The sequence below is a fragment of the Gouania willdenowi genome, chromosome 16 (assembly GCF_900634775.1).
Source record: "Gouania willdenowi chromosome 16, fGouWil2.1, whole genome shotgun sequence".
NCBI classification, from domain to species: domain Eukaryota; kingdom Metazoa; phylum Chordata; class Actinopteri; order Blenniiformes; family Gobiesocidae; genus Gouania; species Gouania willdenowi.
The window spans coordinates 33911185-33936799 of NC_041059.1; the positions used below are offsets into that span (position 1 = coordinate 33911185).

Sequence of the window (25615 nt, forward strand, 5' to 3'; positions counted from 1 at the left end):
ACGTGCCACCATTGAGTTCTGTTGCGTTTCAACAGAGTATAGCCCCTACAGCCAATCCTGGCAGTTCTGGCCTTCGCAGCTGGGTTAGAGAATGGCTCGTGGTTTACCACAGTGAGTTGCGAGCTGGGCTTCTTTCGGCTGTTACGCACGTCGCTGGATTCGTCCGAACCAAGCAAGACGTTGTTTCCAAAAATCGAACTGTTTCAACTAAAAATAAAATGAAATAAATGAAAAGGTGGGGAAGGGAAACACGTTGAGCATGAAACGCCAGCGTCCCAAAACTGAAATTTTGGGCGGTTTTCTTCCTTTTAAAAGATTATCTTTGAGACTCGCCTCCCAAGAGGGAAGCTTCGTTGATTGGTTTAAAGTTGCCAGCATCTCAGCTGGCTGCCTGTGGGTGTGTCTGGGGTGTGTGTTTATGTGAGACAATGACAAACAGGAGGGATGATTCCTAGATTTACACATAAACCATAATAATGAGTTCAGCATATTCAAATAATCTTTTTGATATCATATCTTGAAATATCATGTATTACAAAAGAGTTTGATACCAAACACGACTGAAAAATAGCCTCGTATTACTTTAGGAACCGGTTAATGAATTTTACTTGTAATTACTCGTAACCATAAATGTCAAAAATCATCTTCTTTACTATCTGATTAAAGTAGATACTTTTAACTAACTTTTGTGATGTTTTCTGGTATTTTAAGCACCATTTAAAATAGCATTTTGTGGGTATAAAATTATCTGAAAAGAGTGGAATAGGACAGACAATATTTGCAATTTCAATTTCTGCAGAAGCCATTCCAATAATGTTTTCGTTTGTAACTTTTCAAACATAATACATTTTCTTTGTTCTCACTTCTTTGCGGGACACATCTCAGAGAAAGCCTGGGCAGTGTCCTTGTGTGACAGCTCACCACAGGGGTCATGGGTCAGTGGAACAGTTCTGTGATCTTACAGCATCCCAAAGGTATCTGTTTGTAAAGGAGGGAGAAGAAAGATGTTCTTCTCCCGTGTGGAGTCGTAAAAAGAGTTCGTACTGAACATTTCAAAGTGTTGGGCCAGTCTTTTTGGCTACATTATTGGGTTCAAAGGCCACATAGTGGGGCTAGCTATGCACCTCAAAGTTGCTGGGGCAGTTATGTTGTAAACAGTATGTGATGTGGTTTGGTTCACTACATGTTTATTTTTGTATCTCTCCTTTGTCTTTGTGCATTTTTGTATAATAATTTTTTTTGTTGCCATTGTAGAGTGATTCTGGAGTCATTTTGTGTATTTTTGTATCTTTTTTGTTGTAGTTTTGTGCATTTATGTTGTCATTTTGTGTATTTTTTGTATAAATATTTAGTTTTGTGTATTTTGAGTCATTTTCATATTTTTGTTGTTGTTTGGTGTATTTTTTGTAATGTAAGTTTTTTTGAGTCATTTTGTGTGTTTTTGGAGGCTTTTTGTAAATTTTTGTGCATTTCTGTTGTCATTTTGTGTACTTTTTGTGTAAATATTGTTTAGTTTTTTGTTTCATTTCAAACATTTAGTATATTTTTATTATAAATACTTGTGTTGTGTTTGTCTACCTCCATCTCCTCCGTGGGTTATCTCTCACACACGCATTAATGCACGTCAGCTGTGTGCATGCACATAATTTGTCACAGGTTGCTGAGAGAAAAAAAAAGAGACCCGGACGTACCACAAAAAATAAAAGTTTTACAAGACCAAAGTCGCAACTCTCCCTCTAAACGGCTCTGTGTGCGTTCAGCCTGTACATCCCGGCACTGTCACACTCACGCGCATCAGCCGGGGGGGGGGGGTGGTGTGTGTGTGTGTGTGTGTGTGTGTGTGTGTGTGTGTGTGTGTGTGTGTGTGTGTGTGTGTGTGTGTGTGTGTGTGTGTGTGTGTGTGTGTGTGTGTGTGTGTGTGTGTGTGTGTGTGTGTGTGTGCGCGCGTGGAGCCAAGTGACAGGGGAGAGGACTGATTGTTTGTTTCAGCACAGCCGCCACCCCGGAGGAAGTGAAGTCCGTGACCCTCGATTTAAGGAAGTTTGGGATCACGGGAATAATTTTAAATAACCATGAAATATTGAATAACAATGAAATATTAACTTGAATAACTTTTAGCAGTACAAAAATGTTTCTAATATTGACCTTTTTTAAACCCAAACAAACTTGCTACAAAGTGACGTCATGAACCCGGAACTGGAAGTAGCTCGCTCAATACCGAGAGTGCCGTAATCTTAAAATGAACGTTTTGCAACACCAAATTACTCATAAATAACAGATGCACACACTTGAGGTATTTGGAAGCCATTGACAAAGTTTCAGGTCAAACTTATACCATGTCGGGGAGATATACGTTCCTCAAACACACACACATACACACTCACAAATGCACGCAGACCTTTGCTGCTTTATAGATAGATTTTTCAGGGAAAACAAAGTGGGTTAACAATTTAAAGTTGTTCTGCAGCAATGGAGGTTGAGTCAGCCTTAAAAGCTGGTGCTATATTTCCTACAAGTGTTCCAACTTTTCTTGGTTACTTACAACCCCCTCAGTCTGCAGAAAAGCTGTGTTGGAACACACTGTAGTACCAGACCCTCATGAGCATCAGGTGAACAGTATTGTTCATGTTTCTTTTTAAACTCAAATTGCTTATTTGTTCTATACTTTCATTTCAGAGTGCAATGACACAAGAAACTGAATAATTTTCAGTAAAAACTGGAAAAAGTGTGGTATTCTAAAAATTTTGACCGGTAGTGTTCTCTGCATTTAACCCCTCCCTGAGGAGCAATGGGCAGCCATGGTGTAGCGCCCAGAGAGCAGTTAGGGCTAATATAAGGGACTGATCAACATCCCATAGTGATGGACCAGGTGAAATTTGAACCTGGTTCAGTGTATCATAATAAACCACCAAGCATCACAAGCCAAACTAAATAATCTCAGACTTCACTTTCAAAATACTGCTCTTTGATTGGCTTTCTCCTTACTGTTACAAACCTTAATACCAAGCAGCAGAATGATTATCTTCTTTTGATAACATTTACATAGACAGTTTTTACTGGAGCAATCAAACACACAATGTATTATTTATTGAGTCTAAGATTACTAATCAATAAGGCTGCAGAAAACAAAAATTACACGCTTTCATCTTCTTTACCATTTTATCCTGCACATAGAGTCACATGCTACATGTCAATGTTATACAAATTACCAATCATGTGCATTGCCTTAGGTTTCTACTTAAAAAATTTAAATATTTTAGGAAATCATCTGCTCAGTCTTGTTTTTTAATATGAATGAGTAAGAATTCCATGTCCATCATTTGTTCAATTGTCAACACAGCTGTGTTACTGCTGATATAACCCGTTCCAACAGTATCAACCACTCGTGGATCAGAAAGCCCTTGCTTTGTGAAGTTATCTGTGACAAGCCAATCACAGCCTTGAGAACATAATCAAGCTGCTGCCAGATATGCAATTCCAAAGAGATATTGGGAGCATCATTCTGCTGACCCTGGAAATACAGCGTCTGCTCGGAGTCATCCGGGACCATGGCTGTGTTTGTAGATAATTCTCCAATCTATTAGCAAACTGTGCCATGTGAAAGCTTGGCTCTTAAATCAGTTAATCACATCTCTACATGCACCGTCATTTACACACCACTCCAACTAAGGGTTTGTGACTCAGTTCCAAATGAGGTCTATAAAGGTCTACAGACCTAATAAGTTGCACAGCTAAAACTGCAGCAACCACTTCCAACTCGCTGTTAACCAATGTTAAGTGTTGAAAAAAACTGTTGGACCTTTAACTTTTCCTGCACATGAGCAGTTATCGCTCAATAAATCATATTTTATCTAAAACCATCAAAGAAGTCCTGATCTAAATGTTTTAAAAACAAATGAAACAGAGTCTTGAATAAACTTAAATAGACTATAAAGATATTAATTTAAATCTTGTCAACATTTGACTAATTAAAAGATTTATTTTAGTTTCAAGTCATCTGTTTGTATCAAAGACTGCATTTATTCATGCAATGATCTTGTCTCACACAGGCTGGAAATACTGTTATCAGATCTCTGGAATCATTGCACATACCCATAAAACTACGGCCTGGGGACAAGATGGACAAATCTAACAGAATATGGCCCAAACATAAGAGAAACCAACAGCTTGAGCATGAGATTAAAGCAAAATATTCTCTGAACAGAAGCTTCACATCTGACCGTATAAGAGGCAAACATTTCATTTGCAAGTGTGTGTGTATTTACATAATATTATAGAACAATATATTGTGTGACAAGATATTGCGATACTAAATTTTCAGAAGACTAACATCAAAATTAAACTTGGCTATACTTTGCACTCAATTGTTATGGTTTGTTTTTATTTTACTTTATATATTTTTATTGAGTTTAAAAAGTCATACCAGAGTACCAGTAAGTGTGTCCAGAGTTAGTCAAATAAAAGCATGATTATTTTTACAACTGACATTTTCTTTTTGTCTTTTTTCTTTTCCATAAATACTGTATTGTATTGTTGTCGTGAGTCCCCTTGCTGGACCTTGAGAACAGATTCTGACGTGGACCATTCCTTCCACAGCTTCAACAAGTTCACATGGTAGGTCTGTTTTTGTTTCTTCTTCTCTGGGTGAAGAACTTCACAAGTTACTGGACCCATTTTACGGACAACAGTATATGGGCCAATGATGTCCATTGCGAGTTGTTGCCAGTAAAACCGTAACCTAATGTGCAAGTAAGTTTTATGATGACCGATGTGGCCAGCCCATGGAAGGGAATGTGCGAGATGCAAAACTACATGTCGACATGTGGCAGGTACAAACAAATGTTTACAGTCATCGTAAATAGAAAACAAGACACTATCTTGTACTCCTTGGTACTGTCTCCCACTTTATCAAACAGGTCCTTCAAAGTTGCATCCTTTCTCTGCAATGCACCTATGTTCTCTGGCACTTCCCACATTTTTGTGCTTAACAATTTCCCCTGATCAGGATTCTCAGTCCACAAGTTTTTCTCAAACCTTTTCTGACGTTTAGACTTTTTAGGTCCCTTAGTTCCCTCCGCGGCGCACGGTGGCTTAGTGGTTAGCACGTCCGCCCCACAGCAAGAAGGTCCTGGGTTCAAGCCCTGGGGTGGACTTGGGTCCTTTCTGTGTGGAGTTTGCATGTTCTCCCCGTGCTGCGTGGGTTTCCTCCGGGTACCTCGGCTTCCTCCCACAATCCAAAAACATACCCAAGCGACCCAGTTAAACGGGAATAAGTGGGTATGAAAATGGATGGATGGATGGATGGATAGTTCCCTCCGCACACAACTCATTATCTAGGATTACCTAGTAACTATAAGACAGGAAACTTTGCTGGACATCTCAATCATGTTATCACATACAGTATTACATTATCGATAACTAAATTAACAGGTAAGTTTTCGACCACAGCAACAGTCATGAGATATGGTTGATCGTCAATTACCACAGTGACTTCCGCTCTCGGGTACAGATGACGATCACCATGGACACACAGAATGTCTGTTTTTTATCCAAAATCAGCACAGTTTACAGGCACACAACCTTTCTTCACCAGCAAGGTAAAACTGTCACTGTCCAACAGTGCGGTCACCTGCTGACCATTCACAGTCTCAGTCTTAAATGTACGCTCCTTTACACCCTGAGTACTGAACAGTTTGCCCTCTTCACGAGGTGCATAGCACGCCCCGGTGAGCTTGTCTCTACGTACTGGACACACAGAGGCTTTATGACCCTGCTGCTGACAGTAATAGCAAATGAAAGGCTTACCGTTCGCTGGCGCTCAGTGGACCTCGGATGTCGTGGCAGGTCTCTCGAGTGTGTGTAGGAGGTGCAGACTGGTACGGAGGTCTTGGCGAGAAACTGGTGAAGCGTGGAGATCCTCTTTGGCGAGTTTGCCCGGTTTTAACAAATGGATGGCGAAATGGGAGATGGGAAGTTGTCCAAACTTTACAGAATACTAAACAATGAATATGGATGATTTACACGGCGGCCTTGTGTGCACCCAAGACTATTGTGATGGATGGATAGAGAAACCGGGTAGAAAATGGAGCAGATAAACAGGTAAGTAACTATGGCGTGTGTGTATGTGTGTGCGCGCAGTTAGAGAGGGAGATGGCTGTACGCATCTCCCCATGCTCTCCCGGTACCGTGCATTTAGGAACGGGCTTTCACCATCACACCCACTATCGTCTATTATTGTATCGTATCAGTGACTTGAACTGGAGGTTCGTGAACAACCTCTTCTCCTTTAATGCAGCATGCAGGACCAACCAACAGGACTATTATGTCTACAGCTAAAGAGTGCAAGGTTTAATTTGTCTTTGCTGGCATGTTTTTACCAGATGAGTGATGTCCATTGAACAAAATCCACACATAAGCTGTCTAATCCTCCATGCTTCGTGGCCACAATCTAATGTCTGTATGGTTGTATGGTAATTAAAAATGATCTTTTCTATCATGTGAAACCAAGACTGTTTTGGTCGACTCAGCAAAAGGAAAAACAGTTTGTGCTTTTCATTTGAAGGTCTTGGATTTAAAGAGTGTCATAGATTAACACCTGCTGGTAATTATTTGAGTTAATACTTTCAAATTAAGTTTTTTTAGTTTTTATGAACAAATCCGGTATTCAGAAGAGAAGTTCATGATTGTTTTACTCATCCTATGTTAGTTTTTACTGATTGGGTTTTTTCTGTTTTGTGCTGCCTCCACTGTTTTTAAATGCACAGCAACACGTGAACTAAAGGGAGCGGAGGGCAGGAAAATGAGAAAAGTTACCTCTATAGCATCTCCAACTGAAAGATACGTGGTTTTAAATACTTTTTTTTTTAATTTCTTTTTTAAATACCTGTATAATGTAAGGAAAGTCCACCATCAATCATCAGTTTGGTGCTACATAGTTGGATTAATTTATGTTTATTTTAGTTATTTGTTCTTCAGAGTGTTCCTTGGTTAAAGGAAAACAAACTATACAACTATAAAGAAAAATAAATAAATATATATATATATATATATATATATATACGTATATAAATTCCTTATTGGATCAAAGGTGGTATCATCTGCATTAATCTGATTTTAAAATCACTTTTCTTGCGTTTATTTGATGTGAAACTTTTTTTTTTTGCATATTTTTTTTCAATGAACACCTACTAATTGTGGCCTTTGAATTAGCAATGACGTGTGCACAAAACACTAGTGTGTGGCCAAAAAGTAGTGTTTCAAGGCCACAAAATAATTATAAAATATGCACAAAATTCTAATTTTTATTAATATTACTTACTACCAAATAAGTAGTAGTAGTGAAAGACAAGTTAAAGTCCAACAAAACATTTGAAACCAGCTTCCTCTATGTTTGTTATGGCCCACCCCCACAGAATCTCAGCTCCTGACTTTTATCCCATAAACACTTTGGTTCCTGACTGTTTCTGCTTGATTTTCCAAAGGAGGTCTTGTGTACTTAGTATGCAGCTGAAGTCACTCATAAATGAAAAACACTTGACAAAAACAGATGTCCTCATGAATTAGTCAAGCAGCCATGACAAATTAACTGATGACCTAGGATATTAGGCCTGGGGGTTTACGTTCAAGGAACACTTCCTTCAACATGCAACATAAGGCTCCAGGACTGAGAAAGTCCAGCTGCAGCAAACCTTGCTTTAGTTTTTATAACTGGAACATGACCTCTATGCATCTGTTAAAGAAGATAACAAAAGTCTATCAGCTTCAAGCACTATGAATGATAATATCTTCTTAGTTGGTCTATGAAACAGATGTCCGTCAACACTACTGTGTGAACTCTAAAGCTAAAGAGTAGCTAGTGTGGCTGTGTTGTACTTTTGGCAAAACCAATAAAAGAAGTGTTTCTTAATTGTGTCAGGTTCTACTCTACTTTTCCTTATCTTGTCTATTTATCTGTTTGTATGGTTATTTTTTTTTTCTAGATGTCAGCAGTAGGCTGCGTTTCTTCATCACTTGCCCTTTCTGCCAGCTTCAGAAGACATCCAACATTGGCCGAGTCAAAAACAGTGACATCACACATGAAGGTCGATGGCTGTGCCAAACAGCCGGACTAGCTAAGGCTCTGAACAAGGTACAGCCCGAGTTGGCCCTATTGGTGGAGGATAGAGGCGGCGGGGGTGGGTCTGCAATCACACCAGCTGCGTCCAGAGGCCGAAGGCACCGTAGCTCAGTTAACGAGTAACTAAACCCCAAAATCACTTTTTTCTCCTGAAAACAGATTTGGGTATTAAGTAGTGCTGTTGATTGATCCTGGTCCAACTCTCAACATTTTAGTCAAAGTATTTAAATCTTGTACAGTATATTTTGTTGTAAAATGTCAGCTACTGCCCTCTATGGGTTGAAAGCCGGCTATTACAATATAATTTTGCTATTGACTGAGAACATGATTATGCGACGTTTTGTGACCATCTTGCGTCACAAAAAAGCACTGTTGGCTCCTCCCCTTCTATAAAATCTGGCACATGTGGACTCTGCAATCTTATGTGAGTGGGTTGGATAGAGAGAATTGTGAGCTGTAGTGAGTATTGAGTAGCTAGTTAGTGTAGCATAGATATAGATATAGCCTGATAAAATAAAGAGTACAAATGCCGATATTTAGCTAGTTTAAGTAGAAGCAACTGGACTTTAACTTTTGCTAGAAGATGCTTAATCTATCATCCAAAAGACTTGTTGAGTTCAATTGGGAGTCTGGGATTTATACTGGGGAGGTTCTCACCATTATTAGCACACTACAGCGTCCATGGTATCAGTGGATTTAAGTTGATTGTTGAGACCTCAAACAGAAAGGTTGTATCTCTTAAAAATAATGTCTTGTTTCTTTCAAATCTGTGTGAAGTTCTAAGTCCTAAACTAAGGTGTGGCCTTCTCAGAAAGGAACCTTACTGTCATCTTACTTTCTTCATGTGATAATAGTCGCATGACCATGTTGTATTGGATCTGCCGTCACACGTTTCCGATCAGGATTGTACTCCTCTGAAACACTAGACCAGAGGTTACCAACCTTTATGAAACTGTCTGTGAGCTACTTTAAAGGTACTGAATAATCTGAAAAGATAGCCAATGTGCCAGTTTACATGAAACAAACTGGGTATACTGGGTACTGGGATTGGTTTAATGGCAGAGAATGTTAACAGACATCGTGTTACTACAGAAATCCATCATCACTCTTGTGATTTCCCCACTTTGTTTTCCTTCTCCCAGCATCTTACCTGTGTGTGTTTTTTTTACATGGCCCAGCTGTCATGTAACTCACTAGTCAGGGCTGCACGTGAGTAGAACTGTCGCTTCCACATCTGTTTCTCTCCTGAGGTTTTCACAGCAGCCCCAGAGAAGATTCTGTTTTTGACAGAAGTTTAACAAGGTGACAAAAGCTCCTCCCATTCATTGCATGCACATGGTAAAACCATTATCATGGTCAGCTCTGAGTGACGGCTCAAGCATCCATTTGTGTCTTTTTGCAACATATTAGTGTGATGATGTGGATGATAGCTCAAATGTATATTATTCTGCTCTATCCTTTATTACTTCATACTTCATTACTACTTATCAGACATAACCCACTTTGTTCATGTTAATAATAATAAGCCCTCCTTTTCTGGATTTATCAATGATTTCAAGTAGTTTTTTTCAGCCCTGAAAAAACTTCAGACGAGTAAATTTGCATGGATTTTTTTTCCTCTGCCAAAGCTCATAAAGACACTAACTGAAATGTCCCATCATCCTTGATTTATCATTTGTTGAGGCGGTTTTGGATGAATAAGACGGAGTCAGGTTTTAGGGTAGCTGGTCAGATGTCAATAAGTTTTGGAAGCAGACCGGTCGGGGATTCGGAGTTTTCAGTGTGTGTGTCTTAATGAATCTGATGTTCTGTGCTCTAAGTGTTTTGTATGTTGTTGATAGTGGTAGTCATAACAATGACAGAGTCTCCTAGAAGAGATCTTGGTGAATGCCATCTGTGCACGATGGTATCTGGCCTGCTCAGGGCAGTCTGACCAGAACTGACCAGGAGAGATTCTGTAATCACATATCAGCTATATTTAACCCTGATCTCCTCCTGATGTGCCTATGCTCTGATTTGTTTTTTTGTATTCATATATTTTTGTATGCTCAACTCATGTGGGAGCCCTGCTGCACCTTATTTGTTAATTTACAATATTTATTTATTTTACTTAAATGTACCCCATTTTATTTTTTGTTAGAAGTTGAGTTTATTATCTTCATCGAGTTTGTATTTTTGAAAATGATATACAGCTTTATTTGTCAATTTTATTAAAACTCTAGGCTAGCCTTAAAGACATCAAATCCCGGAGGAGCTGTAACTTTCTTCTTCTTAACCAGGACAAAACCCAAGTGATGGTATTTGGTCCAAAACACCTGAGAGACAAAATATCAGAGCAAAATGTGTCTCTGGATGGCATTACTCTGTCACTACCACAGTGAAGAATTTAGGTGTTATCTTTGATTTCAACTTATCCTTTAACTCTGATATTATGCAAATCTCAAGGACAGCCTTCTTCTACCTCCATAATATCTATAAAATGATGAATATCTTTGCCCAGAGTGACACTAAAATATTAATCTATGCATTTGTTACATCTTGTCTACATTATTGCAACTCTTCACTGTCAGGATGTCCCAGTAACTCATTAAAAAGTCTCCACTTAATCCGGAATGTTGCAGTTACTAACAGTTAAACGCAGGGGAGTGCATCTTTCTCCAGTATTGGCTTCATGTAAAACCTAGAATAACATTTTAAATCCTCCTGTTAGCATACAAAGCTCTAAATGATCAGGCTCAAGTATACTTACTTACAGACTTGTTAGTGCCGTACCGTCCGGACAGAATGAGAGTTACATATGTAACTACGGTTCCATGAATCCTGGATGACTGCCAGAGGCGGTGCTTAAACCACTGGATGTTCCATCTCGAGCATGCGCAGGTCAAGTAATTATATCAATAAAGTCACCTGTGACCCTTGGATGACCCGGAGAGTCTATATCTACCGGTGTTATCAGGTTATCTGTTCCTGACAAAATCTTGTCACGAGGACACAAGGATCCTGAGTGACAGGATGCTCTGGCGGTCATCCAAGATTCATAGAACCGTAGTTACATACGTAACTCTTGTTCTATTTCATTCTTAGCCAAGTCCACCGGACCCCAAGAACACCCCCCCGGGACCGAGAACCCCCAACCGGCCACAGTCCAGCAGGACCTCACAGCCCCAGATGGCGCAAGGACTGCAGCCCAGGTCTTGCCGGCCACCAGCGCGCGAGCGACTGGCAGCCGCCACCGCAGGAAAGAGGCACTCCAACGGCACACACCCGGTGCGGAACAGTAGCCCCTAGCCAAGGGCGCCCCGGACTCACCCACCGGCCTGCAGATAGCAGGACAGACCTACCAGACGGCCAACAGCGATGTCAACCACCGGATCAGCTAGTGCCGCCCCCCAGCAAACAGCATCATCCCGAGGCGCCAAGCAACCCCGCCCCAACCCTGGTACAGACGCCAGCAACCCCCCAGTGAGTCCATCCCCCACACCGGTGAGTTTGAGCATCAGCAGGAACCATGGTCTTCCTGGCCTGCAAGGGGCAACCAGAAGCAGGCGGAAACCACCCTGCTGGAGGAAACGCATTAAGTAGGCCGTCCGGCCAGGTATGCGCCAGGGCGTTCTGCCTTAGGGGGCTGGTCTCTTCTCTCAGAGAGAACCAGAGAGCGCAGCAAGTTGTTGCCTCTGGGGCAAAGAGGTCCACTGCTGCTCTGCCAAATGTGGCCCATATCACAGCCACCACCTCAGGGTGAAGTCTCCATTCCCCAGTTGGAGGCTTCTGAAAGGGTAGAGGAGATCCGCGACAGTGTTCCCAAGACCAGGAACATGCGTTCTCCGGAGGCTCTGGAAGTTGGGGTAAGCCAACATGAAGAGCAGGTGTGACACCCGCAGACACATCAGCAATCCTGTGCCGCTCTGGTAATTGATGTGGTACACAGCTGAGGTATTGCCTCACCGGACGAGAACATGCAGATTTTTTAGAACAGGGAGAAAGTGCCTGAGTGCCAGAAATACAGCCTGAAGTTCCAACATATTTATGTGCTGCTGCTTCTGCTGGGCACTCCACAGCCGCCTGACAGTCCTGGACTTCCACACTGCAACCCAACCCACAAGAGAGGCGTCCGTCTCGACAACCTCCCGGCAGGAGGCTACCTTCCCAAAGGGTACGCCCAACATTAAGTAGTCCCTCTCGCTCCAGGGTCGCAGGGTAAGGAGAGACTGGGCAGACACCCTGACTACCTTGTGCCGGTGGCTGCTGGGGTCTAAATGCAGGCTGTTCATCCATACCTGAAATCGGCGCAGTGTTAGAAGCCTCAGTGGTATGATCATGGATGCCAAGGCCATACTGCAGGAGGGTGCCATGCTGGAAACACTGTAGAAGGCTTAGGATGGTGGAGACTCGCTCTGGAAAGAGGGAGGCCCACATTACTGAGAAATCAGTAATGTGGGCACAAGCCCTAAATACCTCACAACCTGGCTGGGTACGAGGATGCTCTTGGCATAATTTACCTTGAGGCCTAGATTGCCCATGTGACGGAGAAGAGCAGCAGTGTCACTCAACACCTCCTCCCGAGTCGGGAAAATGACTAGCCAGTCGTCCAGATAGGGTAGTATTGAAACTCTGCTGGCCTGTAATGGTGACAGACCAGACACCGAGTAAATATTCGAGGGGCAAGGGATAGCCCAAATGGCAGAACCTTGAACTGATACTGATACCTTGATACTACCCAAGTGTTTGTGGTCTGCTCTTCCCAGCAGAGGAGCTGCTCCTGGGAAAAGAGTCACACAACCGGCCCCTGAGGTTCAGGTTCCAGAACCCCTAGGCATCTGAGCAGATGGACGTGTGGCTGCATGACGTTGCTGATTACCTGGCACTGTGATTTGCAGGCCCCTAGACTGCTCAGACGGGTGAGCAGTCGGTCGTGGGTAAGGGTGACCTGCATCCAATCCTGCCAAATGTCCCTGCCTAGGAGGGGCATGGGGGCCCTGGTGTAAACTGGCAAACTGCTGCCTCGCTTGGCCAACCTGCAGACTACGCTCCAAGGCCTGCAATGCCGCTGGACCAAAGGTCTGGCCTGGCACAACCAGAAGAGAACGCAGTGTTCTGCGACATGGCTCGGATAGAGGAGACTGTGCCAGCCAGAACTGGCGACATATAAGTGTTATCATTGACATTAGCCTGCCCAGCTCCCTGGTCATAAATGCAAATTAAGCATCACTTAGAGACTGGGCTGCAGACTTCGACCCGGAATCCTGCAAGGTACTCGACAAAGCCAGTGCCAGGTGTGACAGGGAAATACCTAGACGTGCAGCATGCATCCAGTCTCATAGCCTCATCCGGAGAAACTATCAGTACTGCAATGGCAGGCTCAACTGGAGTTAGCTCTTGCAAGCCGTAGCTGCCAGCATCATACATCACTGTCAGAGCCCTGCCATCGCTTGTGTGATGGGAGAGAACCCTTGAGTCAAGCCAGCATCTGCGGAGCTCCGCAATGTAGTGGTCAGAGGGAGGCACCACAAAGGTCGAGGGGTTGGTGGCCTGCTTGAAAAAAGTATTTGCCCTTCGGGTAGGGACCGGAGTTTCATCCAACCCAAGGCGTGCCAAGGCCGTGCACATTGCCGGCTGCACAGTGCCACAGCTGGACACTGAGCCTACAGATGAGGTCCTACTAGAACCTTCTGAAAAGGCATAAGAAGCCTGTGAGGCAAGCTCATCCTGCCCATCCCCGCCAGCATCACCAAACAGAGTGCAGGATGCTGTCCGTGGACAGCGCATCCTTCTCCTGAAGGTTGGATGGGCCTGTGACAAGGTTAGTTCATATTAATAACCACCGAGCTGCAGCGGCTTCAATGAAGGAACTTCACTCAGGACAGCGAGCGCACTGGACTGGAGTGATCAAACTGTGCTCCCAGTGACTCTAACTGGAGCAACACCCGACAAAACCGTAGCATGCACACTGCCATTAATGGGAGTCAAGCACTGGCCGCCGCTTAGCAGCAGCATGCCGGGGACCCGTATTGACCTCACACCAGCAAATCCACCGGCCAGGGTAACCACAACGATGTTAACAGAGCAACGTAGCAACACAGCAGTCTGAACCAGCACACAATCACAAGGCGGATCACTGCACATGACAACAAGTGTACGGTACTCACAACCTCAGGCAGGCCTTGGTAAACTGGTGACTAAGTCGAAACGGTGCACTCACCTGCTGCAGACTGTGGTGTCCCAGCCCCACTTAAAAGGGAAAACAGCGAGTCGCAGCTTCTAGCGGATGAGAACACTCGAGGCACCAACCTTACGGTTACGAAGCTACAAGCAACAAGCTGTGAATAGCAAACAACTGACCTGCTATTGTTATCCACAATCTTGAGAAGATAGAAGGAACAGATCACCTGATGACAGCGGTAGATATAGACTCTCCGGGTCATCCAGGGGTCACAGGTGACTTTGTTGATATAATTACTCGACTTGCGCATGATGGAACATCCGGTGCTTTAAGCACCGCCTCTGGCGGTCAGTAAGGATGAAATAGAACTCTGCTACCAGTTTGCTGGTCTACTGGAAGTTCCAAACGTGTCTAAAAGTGGAACAGGAGGCAGAGCGCTCAGCTACCAGGCTCCTGGCCTTTGGAACAAGCTCCCTATCTCAGTACGGGAGGCTGCTACTCTCCCCACCTTAAAACTCAAAACCTATGCATATCGGGTATATCATATAAAAGTGTAAACCTAACCACGAGAGACAAAACCCTAAACCTAAAAATCAGATCTATTAACTTACATGCAAACACAATCCACCACAAACCTCTCCTTATCATGGGGGAAGTGGTGGAGGTTGGCTGTGGGTGCATGCCAATACCACTTCCTTACATTTTTTCATGCTGCTTGAAACGAATTACCAACTGATGTATTAATAGTGGAAGGTATTTCTCTAACCCTGAACCCTTAGCATACCCCCAGCCCTGATCCTAACCAACCCCTTATCATTAGCTGTACATCATTTTCTAGAACTGGGGTGAGGCAGTGGTCAAAGAAATCAATTTGGCCTCACGACAATTTTTTTTTACTAACTCTCTCAATTCCAAGTTACTGGCTCTCTGTACTGTGACTGTGACTTTCGATAGATGATATAAGTAGGCGATGTGTAAAATATTGAGTATCACTGATCATTAAATTGCAGAGACCTAGTGTTTTGGTTTGCTTCTGCCTCAAAGTGATAAACAAGCTAGCAGTTACAATCTTAATCTATAGTTAGCTAAGTTTAGCCAGCTATTTCTTTTTAATACATATATTTTTAAATCAGTTTAATAAAATGGTGAATGATCTACTTGTGTTCAGTGCCTCATCACTGATCTCCAGCTCACATGATGCACACTGCGCAGTGCATCCTGAAAGTGTGTGAGTCACAGGCCAACAAAACAGGATTCAAGCTAACATCGATGTTTTTAGATTGTGGTGGGACGTGATATCATGCAAACTCTAAACCGATAGGTGAAAGATGCACTCAGCAACCAATCCCTGGTCTTCCAGCTGTGAAGTAAAAAGGGCTGAAATATAATTGCTAACAATATTTTTGAAAATTTGAAATTTAGCTTTGGTAAATTAAGATTTATTTTAACTCCTAATTGAAGATAAGTTTATTATGAATGACTTTCGACAACATGACAAAAAAGTTTAAAGCATGTGGTAATTAAGTTAAAGTTGTCGCTCACCCCCAATTTCCACCGGATGCGTAACTGCTATGGAATAGCAACAGAGCTGATACGTTTCTATTAAAGTCAGTGTGCCGATTTCCATCGCAAGCGTGTGCGGTCCAGCAGAGCTGCGTAACTGCTTCGTCATGCTGGAGCCCTCTGCAACAGATACGCAGGCCTTCTATATTTAGGTAAAGTAAGCTTGGAAGTAGTGCACAGACACAGAATAAAATATCTGTGTTCAAGGCGGATCATATCTCCATCCATTTTCCGGGTTGCTTGCTCCTTCTCAGCGTGGTGAGGGTCTGCTGGAGCCTATATCCAGCTTTCTTCATGCGCTAGGCGGGGCTACACCCTGGAAAGGGCGGCAGTGGATCGTATTTCACATATAAATATTACACTTGATTGAATCACAATAATCTCCACAAAAGCTGAAGATCTACAGATCAGTTACAGAGTAGATACGCATCCAGTGGAAATCTGGTGTTAGGAATAGAAGGTAACAGATGCTAACAGCAATTCAAAGAAGGTGAAATGTAATAGTCATGGCTGCTTGGATTCACATTGCTTAGCTTCTACAGAGATTCAATGCCCACAAAAAAGAATGAAGCAGAACAGTAGTAGCTCATGTTTCCTCCATGCTTGCGAGCCTACAAAGTACGAGTAGAATCTAAAGAAACGTGACGTTCAAGTGGGAAAAGTGTGTCTTTGCATACAGATATCTTTTATTAGAAATGATACACATTCATTTTGTGCTCTGAAAACTGTACATTAACAAAGAGGCAGCCCCTGCAAATTGAAAAAAAAGATCAAATTGAGGTGATGTAGGAGGGCACTAATAATGTGATCCAAGGAGGATTGAGGTCAAAGGTTGGCAGTCAAGACTTTGACGATACATTTTTGAAAGTGGTGGTGGTATCAAACACACACTGTTACATTGCGATACAGAACACTCAATGTTTAAACCCTATAAAAATTATGTGTCTGGGTTGTGATAATGATTATATTTATAATAACTATATTCCAAACACAGTAAGAAAGATGTCTATAGGCTTAAAGCCATTCAGCAGAACTCTGTAGAATTTAATTATACAGCTGTACATTAGAGCTCCATGTGTACTTTGTGCTTTCTCTGAGTCTAAGAAAACACCTTGAACTCATCTCAATCACACCGTGTCCCATGACTCCACACACAAACATTGGAATATGTCCCATGGTTGAGGTTTTAAACTGCAACTCATTTTCAGTCTATTGAACAAGTCTTGATGGTACACAGAGGAAAGGCCCACAGCATCATGTGTGTGAGACAGGAGTCCATGGAGTCCAATGACACCTCCAAGCACTCCAGCCTGCATTTGGTGGCATCTGAGGTGTTGGTGAGAAGGCCATCCTGGCTGTTAAGGGATAGGAGAGCATCCAGGGCCGGATAAACACTGTCTTCATTGTCTTTCCAGAGACAGAAGTCCATAAAGAATTCCAGAGCGTTTGAGCTGCACACCATTTCAGTGTTCAGGGGGGAAAAAACAAGACAATAATGCAAGAGTACTCTTAACTGTGAAAGAAAAGAGACATAATGATGATTACATTGATACCATTTAGTACAGGGTAAATATTATCTGAGTATCATGGCTACGGTGATGATTATATGACGGACTAGCTCAAACAGTTTCCCTGTGAGTCAGCAGAACACATCAAACTATCAAATGTAATGAGACAGAAAGCTACAGGACGCCGTGCTTCTTCTCCCCATCCTCAGGCCTTCACAGTGAGCTCCATCCAGCCGTGTGAACTCGTACACTTCAGAGTAAGGTTTATAGATGTGTGTCTCTGTGCGGGGGCCAAAACAAGCGGGACAGCAGCTGTGACGGCAGCCTACACCTCAGTTTGCAAGTCCATCAACTCCTGGCCTACTAAAGGAATAGTGGCACTGGTTTTCTCCCACTCCACCGTCTGAAGCTCCAATGGCGAGGTAACCGACTTCAGGTCCTTCCTCACCCAGGAAGGGGGAGAGTTGGGCTTCCGGATTCCATCCCAAGCTCTCTTACTTGGAGTCTGCGGTTTGTCCTGATGAAAAGAAGACAAAACAATTCAAAAGTTCCATTCACTCAGTACAGCCTCACTTGCTACTGCTTTTCAATGTGTTGAATTCAAAGATGTTTGATGTCATACAAACAGATAACCTAAAGCTCTTATAATTGAACACAAGTATTATTTTTTCCTGAACTGAGATTTAGTTTAGAAAGTTACACATGTAATGCTACTTGATTGGACTTGAGTAACAAAGTATAAGTATGTAATTAACTAATGACTGACTTCTTGTTGCTATTCTATGCTCCTTGGTTTGGTGTTTAAGCTAGGCTATACTTCAACGATTCCTCCAAAAAGAAAATTTAATTAGGAACTTCTGAAATCATATTTGTGTGTATATTGTGTATATTGTATTTACAAATGTTTGTTGTGTTTGCTTATATATTTTTGCACTGTAGGTTTTGTTTTCAATTTCACACATTGCAATGAATGGTGAAGGAAACATGACAATGAATGGGAAACTTATTCAAACAAAACTACCAATGTAAAAGGAATGATGGCAACACCCTAGTCTTAATAGAACTTTTAAATTATGTTCTTTTATCAGCAATCAGAAGAACATGACTGATCCTATAGATTTGAAGCAGTTGGACAGATGAGATGATCAGAGCATCTCCAAAAACTAGAGCAGTGTGTGCAGTGCTCCGATTCTATCAATAGGTTCCATGGAAGTCATGAGGCTGCTAAAGGAGATTGTGCTGGTCCTGATATACTGTAGAAGACTCCAAAATCACAGTCTATCATTGTCGCTCGTGGGTGGGCGTGTCTTACAGCAAAGGAGTCAGTGTCTGAGCTTGGATCCTGTTGATTGATTGGCTGGTTTAGCAGACCATTGGACTTTTTTTTTTTAAACGCAACCACCCTGCCAAAGGAATGCTCCAGCTAACGATTAATATGAACAGTTTTTTTTTTTACATGATTCCCAACGTTGCTAAACTCACTGTAGTTTGACTAGCTCCAATTGGTTTTGGGGAATCCAATATTTATTCAAACTTAATTCACAAACCCCACACAACCAAATCAAACCCGTCAGTATGACACAATGGCCCTCATTTATCAACCGTTCGTAAGTTCAAATATGCCCGTACGACGTGCGTTGGACCAAATTCACTCAAGCGTCGGTATTAGTCAATTGTGACGTGATTGTACACTATGCTCAGATCTCACGTCTGTTGTGACTTCATGGACGCAAACCTGAGTGTGTGGATTTGTGCTGCAGCACAGCAAAATGTGACTGAGACTGAAAATAAAGTATTAAACAAGCCTCAGCTGTCCTTTAAGCATAAGCAGACATACATTCAGAAGAGATCTAAATGGATTATTAAAGAATGAAATGAGAAATTAATTATATAAAGTCCACGTCATAACTGATACTTGCAGGAGGGGGCTCTTCCTTCGTTACTTTCTTCCACAGAGAGTTTAAAATTAGCTCTTTAAATTCCAGTTTTCAAACTACCTATTTTTATCTCGGAAATATTTATTTCCTTGAAAATGTTTGTTTCATCTCAGTGGGCAGAGTCTCCGAACCTGTAATATTTAAGGGCTTAACATTATAATGACAAATGAATTCAGCCGCAGCATTTATCAACACCCGATCACTGGTGCGAAGGGATCGGTCAGATATTAATGTTTCATAAGTCCCACTTTGGTCCTGTCATATGACACATTGTGCACTAGGATTTGCACCCGTTTCCACGCAAGGTTGATAAACGAGGGCCAATAGGTGTAAAGTCCCTGTTCAAGTTATTATTGGTATTGGCCAATAACAGCTTTAAAATCAAGTATCAAACATTGGCCCTTTTGTTGATATAATTAACCCATAAAATATCAGGCTTTCTTCCTTCCTTGATGAACCCATAGACATATACGGACAATGTTCAGTCACACCCTTTTCATCAAAGTTACTCATGAAACGCTGTCACTTACAGATCACTGTTGGTAAGCTCACGCCACAAAACTAGAAATCAATGCTTCTTAATCACATCTGGCTAAAAATGGCTGCTCCCTATTGGTTCTTCCTCTGTGGGTAATTTAAGAAATGTAATTGATGTAATCATGACTAGTGCCAGTGAAGTTTGCCGTGTTCCTCTTTCAGTCAGATCACACTCCAATGAAATGGTTAGAGAAACACAACAACCAGTTTGTGGTGTTTACTCAGACCAATACAACCCGGCATCAGGAGGATGGGCTGGCTCAGTGAAGAGCGACCTCAGAACAAAATACAAAATACATCGATGGACAAATCACAAAGATCTGTACTTCTGTTGCAAAGCATTAGAGTTAAAACCAAAACAGGATGTTTCAATCTTTGATATTATCTCACATTTCCTAAGAGTTTCTGATGGGGAAATACAAAGCTGGTGGATTTTCAGTTTGATTCTTTTCCTCATGTAATTATTGCCATTAGTGACCGACGGATTCGGCCAGCCGACTTTTGCGTTTTACGTGTATTGGCATCGGCCAAAGCACCCTGCCGAATTCGCCGTTCCGCTTTATATACAGAGCGGCTGCTACAGGCTGCTCCGTGTTACTGGAGACAGAGGCTGCAGAGTGCCCCTCCCCCCACTAGCAGAGCGTGAAGGAAGCTCTTCAACCCCAATGGCAAGTTTTAAACGTTCAAAACATCTTTTAACTGTTTAACTTAGCTGACGTTGTTCCATAGTTCCGTGTTGCTGTCGCAGTTGTATTTAAGGAGCAGCTGGCTGGAGGTTTGGCGTGTGTGTTTCTCTTTCTCTCTGCTTCTCAGTCAGTGGTATACAAACATTACAGCGATATGAGAGTGCTGTGCTGAGAAGGTGGGTTTTTTTTTTTTTTTAAACTTTGTTTGAATATTTATTCCTGTTAATCTTGATGCAATTTCGAACAGAAACTTAACAGTTTGTTGCTTAATGCGCATCTGAATTTATGTTCTGGGGTTGTGTTGGAATGGACTAATATTCATGGTTTCTTTTTGTGTTAATACTATGATTATATATCTTTATACTCAATAACCCTGTTAATAAAATACATCTTAAGTCAGGCCAGCTTTTGTCAAAGCTATTTCCAGGACAAGTACAAACATTTATCTTTCATAATATTTCATGTCACTCTATTTTTTTTTACTTGTTCTTGTTCCACAGATATTTTCTACTTGGTGTTGTTCTACCTCATCTTTGTTAATTTCAATAAATTTTCCTTTTTCTATTTAGACTTGCACCATTTGTTATCATCATTGTGGAATTTTTATGATGTAAATTGAGGGAGCAAAAGCAGTATCGGCTCAAGAAAATCGGCAGTCCGTATCGGTCATCGGCTAAGGCTGATGGGGAAAAAAAATCGGAATCGGCATCAGCCCTAAAAAATCCATATCGGTCAATCCCTAATTGCCATGTATGCTCAATTCCGGTGCTGCTTTTAAAACAGATGAACTGCTAATTAATTTTTATTTTTTTCTTAGACTCTAAATGTGAACTTAACATTTCTTCATTTTTTCAGATCTTTTTACGTGTTAGTAAACAAAACAAAAAAACAAAGCATTCATAAATTATAGTTTTTCATTTAATGATAATAAATTAACAGGTTTGAAACAACAGCCCTGCTTGGTTAGAATGGACGTAGTAAAAAACACCAGCCTTCAGTTTTCAAGAATCAGGAAGAAAAATAAAGGATCTCATTAGACGTTTAGCAACACAATAAAGACGAAAAATGTCATCGAGCAGCTGAGCCAGTTAAGGCTAAACCACACACGTCCATCCATCATCTCTCAATCCATCCGTCCGCCCGTCCCACCATCCCAGGACTCTAAACTAATCCCTCTGAGGTGTAAACTTTAAAGACTCAATTGTTTAAGCGTCTTCTGCATTGATATTTTCAGATTCTTTATAAAAGAATAAATGGCCCTTTTCTCTTCAACATAGGGTCAAAAATAAATTACCTTTTCAATTAACTGTTTATTTTTCAGTGATATTAAAAACAAAATTAGTTTAAAATATTGAAATAAACAGTAAGAAATATTTCTTTTTGCTGTTGAGGCCACATAACCTCCATATGGTCATTCATTTTTAATAACCCAGAAAGAAAGTAGGGACGGGAAATATCAGAACAAAATAAATTTAAGGGCTTTACACTCATGTTGGTCTTGTCGCTGCTGGCTGAGGACACACTCCATCTTTTGGCAGCTTTGGCATCAACAGGTGGAGAGACTCTATCCTTGTCTGCACAGTGAATCTTCCTGTTCAGGTCCTGAAACATGTCCTGGTGGCGTTTCCGGGTGTGCATTATTTTCTACACAGGAACATTGCACGTTACGTACAAAGGCAAACAGTACAAGTGACCATCAATCTTACTCTACTCTCCTTTTTCCATTTGTAAATGAGATTTAGAAGTCACAATGGCTAAGAGACATAGTAGATCTGCACGGTCTAAGAATCAAAGGGACTAAAATTACCTCAAAGTCAAGCTCTGCATAGCGTGATTTTCGTCTCTGGGGGAGATGAGATAGAGAGATTAAACATGTGTGTTGATATTGTGTGTGTGTGTGTGTGTGTGTGTGTGTGTGTGTGGTGAACAGAAATGTTTCAGTTTTCATTGTTTTATCTGCACAAAAAGCAATGATTCTAAGGTTCTGCACTGGTCATTCTCACCCTGTTGGCTCAAGCTGTCAGAGAGCAGATTGTGACCGAATGACCTTTAAGATGTGCGTCATAGTGTGGTGAAGGAAAGCCTGACCTTCAGGCCGCATGCTTGTTGTGGCAGCTGCTGCCTCGGATGGCATTAGGAAAAAGCGCTTTGCCCTGAAGCCAAAAGACACCAACAAACAGATGCTGGGGCTGCTGCGTGCCAATGGCTGCAGCCTTAACAGCCGCCACAGCCACAACTGTCAGCGTTTGAAACACCACCATAGTCTCAGGACACAACGCGCTGCCATTGGCCTTGGGTGTGAATAGGAAATGATTCAGGACTTCTCTTTAATTCCAGGATTACTGTTCTTCAGTTGATTGTCTAATAGTAAGATATTTCTGAATCAAAACTTCATTTTAAAAGAATGAACATCATCTTAATAAATAAGGACAAAAGAACAATGTGGTAAAAAAGAGATGAGGAAGTGATGCTGCAATGAAGCTGTTTGAAGGAGTTTAATGAATGACACTGAACCCTGTAGAACAGGAGTCATGTTGTGGAATACTGGTTGAGAGCCCGTACACCAGTCTAAGATGTTTGTTTCCTTTGACAGTTCACTCAGGCTGTGTTCGAAATGGCTTACTCCGTACTATATACTACACAGCAAATTCAAAGTGTTACATTTTTGGTATTGGTAGACTTTCTACAAAAGCAGAGTTACTTTTACTCTAATAGAATCACATTATTTTTGTGTAACTCTGGGGTGTATAATATTAGTAGTTAAAATCGAGTGTTAAAACAGAGTGTTTCTATATCAAATCTGGAGGTGTTACAATGGAAACAATAACTTGATTTTTGAACTTTAAACTCCCACAGTGTCTATAACACTAAAAGAGTAAATTCACTGGCTCCGCCCCCAGCATCACAGGCTCTCACCAAAGTGACCATTTAGAACAATTTGCTTTCCACATGACTGAGGTGTTTTCCACGCTTGATAAGTCATTTTAATCGGAGATGTTTTTATTTGTCATTATTATTTTGGGCCGAGACCAACCTGTGTGATAGGCATTAGCCACATTGCTAGGTGATATATAAATCTGGTTTGGCACGCAGAAGTTCATTGTTTGCGGGCAAAACTATAGTTTTAAAAAAACGTGCAGGTGAACATTCAAATATTTGGCTAACTTAAATACAGTAGTTCCATGTTTATTGCAGGGTTTACGTTCTAAAAATAACCCGCAATAGGCGAAATCCGCGAATTTGTCAGCTTTATTTTTTACTATTTTTATACATGTTTTAAGGCTGTAAAACCACATTTCTCTCTTGTTTAAACACTCTCACAGTTCAAAACATCTAGATTTTAAAACATAAACCTGTTTTCAAACATACAGCACTTCAGAGTCACACTGTTAGTGATCAGACATTGATGCAGAATGCAATCAGTCTTTGTTGACGATGTTGTCACGTCAACACGGACACTGGTCTGTTCACCCATTCAACCATGGAGTAGAAGCTGTGTGACCACCTGGAGCTGTATGACACGGCCTTTATAACCAGGACAGGACTAGGAAGGATTAGGTGTGGTGGAGAATCAGTGAGGAGGTGGGAGTAGCAGGTAAAAGTTCTCTCTGTAGCACTGAGCTAGCATAGCATTAGCCGCTAATCATACCGGCTTTTTTCACTGGTGGTTTATGAGAGGAGAAGTGAAGCGAGTTGGATGTGTCGCTGGTGGGTGAACGCAGCATTAGCCAATCAGGACACAGAACACAATGCGCGTTCATACACTAAAAAAAAATGCATCCAAAATTGCATTGTAAAAAAATCCGTGAAACAGCGAGTGACTACTGTACACCTAAAGCAGTTTTCAGATCATGAAAGATTGACATACAGTTATGCCACGACTTGAAGACAGATGTTCTGATTGGGTTCTACGTTAACATTTAGATCTCTTCAGAGCTTTGTGCACACGGTTTAGGTAAAAATAAAAAAGGTTGAGGTTTTGTATTTATTTCGGCACTAACTATTGTCTGTGTGCGTTGACACAATTTTAACAAACAAGTTCTGTTCTCTGTTATTGTAAAACACTTTGTGATTTTTATCTGCAAAAAGCGCTATATAAATAAATGTTATTTACTTACTTACTTTTGAGTATAAAATTGCCTTTAAAGATGGACAATAGTATCTACCATTGTCTTCTTGTAAAATGATTGGGTTTACACAACTTCTGGTTTAATCTCCACGCAGGAGATGCTTGTAAAGGTGGAATATGGGGGAATGCAGAAGTACAAAAAAGTTCCACAAAGTGATGAATGCTTCCATTTCCTCCAGTTTCTTCAAGAAGGTTTGTATTTATGTGCAATTTAAATTGGTATAGACTAATTACCTATGAGTGAACAACTTGAATTGGTGGTTTTAATAGTTTGTGACATTTTAATTCTCTTAATTTCTTTCAGTTATGGAGAAATTCATATGTACTGATCCCGATGAACACTTCCATGCATAATGAATTGAAAAAAAAATAATCATGAAAATGCTGTTATTTGCATTGACCAACTCATATGTCAGACCCTTTGATAAGCAATATTCTAATGAAAGTGAGAGCATGTACAAATCCACATTGTTACATGTTTTAGAAATTGTTTTCTAATTATGATGCATGTTTTGAAATAAATGTATTTCAGAAAATCATTGCCTCTTAAATGTTAATTTCCCAAGGAAATTCTAAAAGTTGAAAACAAAATGTATACCTTTTTAGTATTATTTACAAATAACGCTTATGTAGTTAAAAGAAAAAAAAACTCTTGGAGAGTTAATATTTAGACTCTAACACTGAATTAGTGTTACTAAGTGTTAAATTATTAACTCCAGACAGATTTAGTATTTGACACTTAATTAGAGTTAAGGTACCAACTCTCCAAAAAGAGTTAAATTAACACTCTCTGGTGTAGACCCATATAGACACTTTAAAAGTGTTGAAATCAAATCTGACAGTGCTAATTTGGGTATGCTGGATTTGCTGTGTACAAACTCAATGAGTATATACTCTCTACTCTGTACTATATATAGTATAGTATAGGATAGGTATAGTTAGGATGATGACTGTTCCACCTTTTAAAAATCTGAAAATA

General features: G+C 41.2%; 1 protein-coding gene across 6 annotated transcripts in view; it reads right to left on the reverse strand.

The window, feature by feature from the left end:
• Positions 1-16503: 16503 nt before the first annotated feature.
• adgrb1a (adhesion G protein-coupled receptor B1a) overlaps positions 16504-25615 on the reverse strand; it is a 227193-nt gene continuing 218081 nt past the window's right edge. For 3 of the 6 annotated variants that reach the window (XM_028470093.1, XM_028470091.1, XM_028470088.1), the window contains 3 exons: positions 22315-22350; positions 21993-22151; positions 16504-17864 (listed from right to left, as the gene is read on the reverse strand). In XM_028470093.1, the coding sequence (XP_028325894.1) occupies positions 17673-17864; positions 21993-22151; positions 22315-22350 (387 nt within the window). In that variant the 3' untranslated portion in view covers positions 16504-17672. The remainder of the gene's footprint in view (positions 17865-21992; positions 22152-22314; positions 22351-25615) is intronic. The other 3 variants (XM_028470089.1, XM_028470090.1, XM_028470094.1) reach the window with 3 other exon arrangements.